Source organism: Scylla paramamosain, chromosome 2 (assembly GCF_035594125.1).
Source record: "Scylla paramamosain isolate STU-SP2022 chromosome 2, ASM3559412v1, whole genome shotgun sequence".
NCBI classification, from domain to species: Eukaryota; Metazoa; Arthropoda; class Malacostraca; order Decapoda; family Portunidae; genus Scylla; species Scylla paramamosain.
Window position 1 is genome coordinate 17,315,001 of NC_087152.1, and position 7,500 is coordinate 17,322,500.

At 49.9% G+C, this 7,500-nt stretch overlaps 1 protein-coding gene across 2 annotated transcripts in view; it reads left to right on the plus strand.

Moving 5' to 3' along the window:
* The window catches only part of LOC135111091 (nephrin-like), an 87,338-nt gene that overhangs the window by 15,736 nt on the left and 64,102 nt on the right, over positions 1-7,500 (plus strand). For both annotated transcript variants that reach the window (XM_064024026.1, XM_064024035.1), the window contains exon 7: positions 7,098-7,273. In XM_064024026.1, coding sequence (XP_063880096.1) covers positions 7,098-7,273 — 176 coding nt within the window. The remainder of the gene's footprint in view (positions 1-7,097; positions 7,274-7,500) is intronic.

The window sequence follows — 7,500 nt, forward strand, 5'->3', positions numbered from 1 at the left end:
AAACTTAATAACTTTACCACTAGTCATTAGCTTAACAATACCCCCGGCTTGTGAAAGACTTGGAAGAGTAAAGGTTAAGGTGGGGAATACACTATACCTGTGCGACTCATTGGCCTTTGAGTCTGTGGTGGACTTTATTCTTTACCTCAGCACACAATGGCCACTGCATCTTACGGATTTCCATAGTCTACCTTCCCCAGGTTTTCCTATTAATTCCCCATTTATTGTCTGTGTGGTTGTTAGCTAGTTGTGTGAACGAGTGAATGAGCGAGACTTGTGTGAGGCATGAATACGTGTATGAGTGAACGAGCTAGGCTTCAGTCATAAGTGTTAAGTTGAAGTGCGCGGCCTGGCGCCGGGAGATCACCTACCTCCAGCCTTCTGTTCACACCTTCTGTGAATAAACACCTGCACTGTTACCTGCGTTTCCTGTGCCCCTGCTGGTCAAGAGTCGAACATGGCGCAGTGAGTAGGATCAGGACAAGGCTGCAGTGGGTACGGCGCAGAATGGAGAAGCAGTTGGAGGCGCTGGCTGCCCTGCTAGCGCGACAGTCGGAGCAGAGTCAGGCTCTGCTAGCGCGACAGTCGGAGCAGAGTCAGGCTCGCGAGGAGCGTTTAACCCAGCTGCTGGAGAGAGTGGGGACACAAGCTCCCAGTCGCACCACGGCGAGCAATGAAGGCGAAACCACAGCCCGCAGCACGTCTACCCAGGGCGCGAGGTTCCCGACGTCCGCCACCATCATTCCTCACTTAACGGCGTCAGCATCTTTACGTGAGTTCGACACGTGGCGCCATAAGTTTGAAGGATACGTAACCCTCGCCAGGATAGACTGTCTCTCCCTGGCTGAGCAGAGGGCGGCACTCGCTGCTGTCCTAGACGACGAGTGGACCCGTACACTTCGCTACGGGATAAGCTTACCGAGAGACGCGGAGTTAAGAACCATCCTCGATGCAATGTGTGAGTACCTGCGAAGCCAGCGCAACATCATCATGGATAGAAGAGACTTCTACTCCCGCGTGCAAGAAACGCAAGAAGGTTTTGACGACTTTTTATGTGCTATAAAGGAAATCGCCAATTTCTGTGACTTTTGCGACCAGTGCATAAACCATCAGCTGCGTGACAGAATTGTCGTTGGGACACGAGACGAAGTGGCTCTGAAACGCATGCTGGAAAACAAGAAACTCACCCTTGAAAACGCCATAGATATTTGCAGAGCATCAGAGAGCGCTAACCAGTGTAGTGCAGTACTAAGGGGCGGCTCTCACTCTTCGAGCCATGGTGTGAACGCTGTCTCGAACTACAGGAAGGGCAGTTTCGGGGGCTCAAGCCCCACGGGCTGTTATCGTTGTGGCAAAGATTGTCGCAGTGACAAAAGGGGATGCCAGGCAATAGATAAAGTGTGTCGTAACTGCGGGAAAAGAGGGCATTTTGCGAGTGTATGTCAGCAGACAGTGAGGAAACGACGAGGAGCTTCGAGGAGTTCCTCAACTGTCTCTCCTCATCGCGGTGCAGGCCCGAGGCGGGGAGCCAGTGCCAGTGTATACCAGCTCTTATCAGGCGTATACACAAAGACGGTGACGGCACGACCTGCGCCCCAGGTGCTCATTACCGCCACACATCCCGCTGGAAGAGACAAGATTACGTGGACTCCTGACTCTGGGGCCGAAACGACCGTTATTGGCCTCGACACGGCAACACTCCTTGGAATCCCGCCCTCCAGCTTGGCGCCCGCTGATGGTGATGGACTTTATGTTGCCGGTAATCACCCCCTCACCTGTGTAGGAACTTTCTCGTCGCACTTGCAACTGGGCGACAGGGAAGCTGAGACTGTTGTGAGCGTGGTGAAGGAGGTGAAGGGGGCGCTGCTTAGCTGGTACGATTCCATCGCTCTCGGAATCCTCCCCGAAGATTTTCCGGCTCAAATCCGACCGCTACGCAGGGAAGAACAGCACACCGGCAACAGCTCCATCAAGTACCCGACCGCCTCGCAGCCACCTCTATCTACGCCCACAGAAGTGATCAGCTGGCCTCATTCCTACGACCTGTCGCACAGCAGCGTGCGGGGCACGCTGCTGCTGTGATCAAGGCCTTTCCCAGCGTCTTCGAAGCAAAGGAAGGTTTACGCAATGGCTGGTGGATCCATGGCCATCGAGTTGACAGACGACGCTCGACCCTTCGCCGTAACAGCATCTCGTACAATCCCTTACAATTGGCGTGAAGAAATTAAGAGCCAGTTGGAAGAGCTGCTTAACAAGGGAATCATCGAGAGTGTGGACTACCCTACGGCATGGTGCCACCCCATCGTGCCTGTCCCAAAAAAGACATCTGGTGTAAGGCTGTGTGTTGACCTGACACGACTCAACCGTTACGTGAAGAGGCCCGTGTATCCAGTGCGCTCACCTCATGACGCCATCGCCTCGATCGGGACCGGAGCAGTTTGGTTCACCACTCTTGATGCCAAGATGGGGTATTTTCAAGTCCCCATTAGAGAAGAAGACCAGGATTTAACCTGCTTCATAACACCTTGGGGTCGGTACAAGTTTCGGCGAGCGGTTATGGGTCTCGTCTCGTCTGGAGACGAGTATAACCGTCGAGGAGACCAAGCTCTCGGCGACATACCTAACACCATCAAGATCGTGGACGACATCCTGGCCTATGACTCCACCTACAGTGCGCACTTAGCCCATGTCATTCAGATTGTGCGGCGGTGTGACCAGCACGGCATCACTCTCAACCCACAGAAGTTTACATTCGCGGAAAGAGTGGTAGATTACTGTGGTTACTCTGTTTCTGGACAAGGCTACACGACAGACTCAAAGAAGGTTAAGGCAATCTCAGGAAATGTGGCACCTACCTGAAAGGACTCCTCACTTCGATCTAGTGCTCGACCACCGCCCGCTGATACCTCTCCTCAATAGCAAGTTGTTGGGAGAAATAGAGAACCTGCGGCTGCAGCGCATGAGGGAGAAGCTTGCTCAGTATTCTTTCACAGCAAGCTGGCAAAAGGGATCGACACACTGTGTGCCCGACGCCCTCTCACGTGCTCCAGTACAGGACCCAGTGGAGGAAGAGGATGCTGCTACTTCTGGTGACCTCGACCCTCTCCACTCAGCGGTCATCTCAGCGTTATCTGCCACCAATGAGGACGGCGTCCGCTAGCACCACTCCAGGATCAGACTGTGGAAATGGTACGTGCCGCAGCAGCAAGAGACGGGGAGTACTGCTTGCTCAAGAACGTCATCATCGAGGGCTTCCTGATCATTGCCACGACCTCGATCACCGCTTGCGTACGTACTGGCCGGTGCGCAGTCTGCTGGCCGTAGACGACGACCTGGTGGTTTACGGGCCGAGGCTTCTTATTCCTCACAGCCTCCGCCGAGAAACACTAGAGCGACTCCATGACAGTCATCAGGGGATGGAGCGCACCAAGCGACGGGCCCGACAAACGGTGTACTGGCCTGGTATGGACAGAGACGTTGAGAACGTCGTTTCTGGATGCTCACTATGCCGTCCACTCCTACCAAGCCAAGCCAACGAACCTCTCTGGCAGGACACGGACACACCCAGCAGGGTGTTTGAGTCAGTTTCTGCAGACTACTTCCACGCAGCAGGCCGTACATACCTCGTGTATGTAGATCGCTTGTCTGGGTGGCCTCACGTGTCTGCATGCTCACGTCCAGCATCGGCTGATCAGCTCGTTCGTGTCCTTCGGGGTGTGTTCGCCGACACGGGCGTGCCTGTTCTCCTGAGGACTGACGGTGGACCGCAGTTCACTTCTTCATCGGTACGGCGCTTCCTGGCTCGATGGGGGTGGAGCATCGTGTATCTTCACCTCATTATCCACGCTCCAATGGTCACGCCGAGGCAGCGGTCAAGTCCGTGAAGAAGCTGATCCTCACGACCACACAGCAGGGACACCTGGACGAGGATGCGTTCGCTCGCGGGTTGCTGGAACTGCGCAACACCTCCGAGGGCGGAAGGGCGATCACCAGCACAAGTCCTCTTCGGTCATCCTATGAGGTCCTGTGTCCCGGCTCATCATCGCTCATACGCTCAGCAGTGGCAGCGCGCTGCTGATGAGTGCGACGCCAAGGCAGAGCGACTGAGGAAGAAAGCGAAACTTCGCCACGACGCGTCCGCCCGTACTCTTCCTCTCCTGCACCTCGGTGGCCACGTCGACGTTCAAGATCACACGACAGGCCTCTGGGATCGCCTGGGTGTCATCGTGGCTGTTGGGCGAAGGAGAGACTACCTCATCAAGATGGGCAGCGGTCGCGTGATGTGGCGTAATAGAAGACACCTACGCCCACACAGACCTCTTGCTCCCCTTCCTGTCGAGCAGCACACCGCTCATGGCGGTGCAGCGCTTCAGCATCAGGGTCACGAGGAACACCACCATCCCGGCAGCCCGGAGCATCAGGGTAACGGGGTACACCGTGGCCGAGAGCAACCAGAGCGTCGAAGCAGCCGACAGCGTAGGGAGCCGAGACGACTGCAGGTGCGGTGGCACCGTAGGCACCTACGATTAGTCGTACGTGTTCATTGTACGCTGTGTTTGTTTTGTGTATATGTACCGTGTTTTCTGTACTTCAATCATTGTAACTTTGTTTCATGTGTTACGGTAGCCATAACAAAGATAAGGAATCTTCCTTATGTCTCGGGGGAGGTGTGTGGTTGTTAGCTAGTTGTGTGAACGAGTGAATGAGCGAGACTTGTGTGAGGCATGAATACGTGTATGAGTGAACGAGCTAGGCTTCAGTCATAAGTGTTAAGTTGAAGTGCGCGGCCTGGCGCCGGGAGATCACCTACCTCCAGCCTTCTGTTCACACCTTCTGTGAATAAACACCTGCACTGTTACCTGCGTTTCCTGTGCCCCTGCTGGTCAAGAGTCGAACATTGTCCATAGTGAAACAATAACTCAGTCTGATTTATATTCCAGCAGGACTTGTGTTTGGTTTCAATGATGTCTTGTTATTGCTCTGCTGAAACAGTATAAGAAGGAAGTACAAAACGAGACAGTCCCTGTGTGTGTGTGTGGCAGTGATACCATCGCTGTGCCAGTCATTTAACAGTCTAAGGAATCTCACTCCAATAGAACTTACGGATATTTAGTTCTGGAGATGTTTTGATACTCTTCTCTTTAAATATTCCAAGTCAGAAGAAAGAAAGAGCATGAGACGGAGTTCTACTGTCCATACTAATGATACAATTTCTAACAACAATAATGTGATAGTCTAAGAGATTCACGCTCTAGCGGAACTTATGTGAAACCTTACTAGTAGTGTGGCCTGACAATAGACAGTGCGGTTATTCCTACGACTTGAACTGTTCTAGGAGAGCAGCTTCAGGGCACCTCTGAAAAATAAACTAGCTATCTTTTTTTAGGATCTCCTTTTATGATTGTCTCTTAGGAACAGCTCTTTCTCTTTCTCTTAGTCTTATTTTCCTGTGGCATTAAACAGACTTCCAAACACCGTAAAAATATTTGAGAAATGCTGCGAAACATGAAATAACTTCCAGAAAAACAATTTACGAAGTTACAGCAATAAATATGATTAAGAGATTTGTGGAGTAAAACTAAAACGCGCACAAAGTGTTTCACGCTTTAAATTTTCCCAACAATACAATGAGGAGATTAATGAATGTTGGCCTGCATTAATGGAAATTTCCTTTTGCTGCCAGGACCTAATTGCCAGTTGTTAATTGCCTGCTCGTATCTTTGAGCGTGCAGTCCAGTTTTGATTTCCTCGTCGTGAAAAATGTAGAGTTAACTTAGGGAAAAGATGCACACCCACACTCTCAATATTTTCAGTGTCTCTAACTTTAATTCTAACAGGGTGTAGTGGAAGTTGTGGTTACACTCCCGCCCTCTTAAACGTTTCCTTCTCACTCATCTCATTTTAACGGGATGTAAAGGAGGCTGCGGTAACACTCCCACTTTCAAACGCTTAGTATCTCACTCAGCTAATTCTGACAAGTGTTTCGTGAAGTAGCAACACTTCCACTCTCTCAAACGTTTGACAGCTCACTCAACTCATTCTAACAGGTTGTAGTGAAAGCTGCGATAACACTCCCACTCTCAAAGGTCTGGTATCTCATTCAGCTAATTCTGAGAGGGCGTAAGGAAAGCTGACCGTCTTCAAGAGTGTGTTTTGTGATTTCAGTGACAGTTTAACAGATTCTATATCACCAATAGGGAAAGCATCAAGAGAAATGGATTCTGTGGTCTTAGAGAATCGTCTTTATGAGACTCCTAAGGTGACTTAATATCAAGGAATATACAGGAATACATAGGAAAGACAAGAATAGAAGAGTATTTAAGAATATGAGCTATAAAGTTATGGGCTTTACGCATTATCTATCTAATGAATTATGATGAGGTTCTCTCTCTCTCTCTCTCCTTCTCTCTCTCTCTCTCTCTCTCTCTCTCTCTCTCTCTCTCTCTCTCTCTCTCTCTCTCTCTGGAATGACGGAAGAATATCATACACATCATCATGTAAATAAACATATGAACAAACCAGTTCCTGTTATTTTTTTTTTTTTTTTTTTAGGGGGACGGGTATTTTTCTTATTTTCTTTTCTCTCGTCACTTTTTTTTTTCCATGTGACGCTCCGTGCACAAATATTTTTCTTTCTCTTTATTCTTTAGTTTATATTCCTTTTTTTTCCTTTTCAATCATTTATGAATGCTCGCTCTAATGGTTTTGTCATTTTCACCTTCACATCAACGTTTTTTGTTTTTTTTTCCCTTGATATTTCTGTTCTCCGTGATATTTGAAATAAGTCGTGATTATTATGAAACTTTGAGATTGCATATGCTTTTAACATACTGCAGACAAAGAGAAGAGTGGGGAGGAGGAGGAGGAGGAGGAGGAGGAGGAGGAGGAGGAGAGGAGGAGGGGGAAGAGGATAACAAAGAACCATGCATAATATTTATTTTTCCAGTGATGATAATAATGACGATAACAACGGTGACGATAACGATGATACCGATGAAGATGATGATAACGATACTGATGTGATGATGACGAATGACGATAAAGAAAATGATAATGACGATCGTGATGATGATACACACACGTCTTCTCTCCCACAGGCTGTACAAGAGCGACAAAGAACTGACGGCGCAGACAGCTGTGCGGGGCGGCGTGACCAAGGTGACGGCCACGCTGACAGCGGCTCCGGAGGACAACGGGGCAAGGCTGCGATGTGAGGCCACCAACTCCGCCCTTCCCGCGCCCCTCACCGCTGTCACCACCCTCAACCTTCTCTGTAAGTCTCTTTTCGCTCCCTTCAAATTCCCATCCACCCTCAGCCTTCTTTGTAACTCCCTGCACCGCCTTCTTCAGGTTTCCATCGTCTCTTCATCTATTGTCTCTATTTGATCCCAAAGTTGAGGTGCCTTAAGTCAACCACTTAATATGTGATTCCTTCTGACTCCGCCTTTCCAATTCCTTTAATTTCCTACCTTAAATATTGTCTCTATTTGACACCGAAGT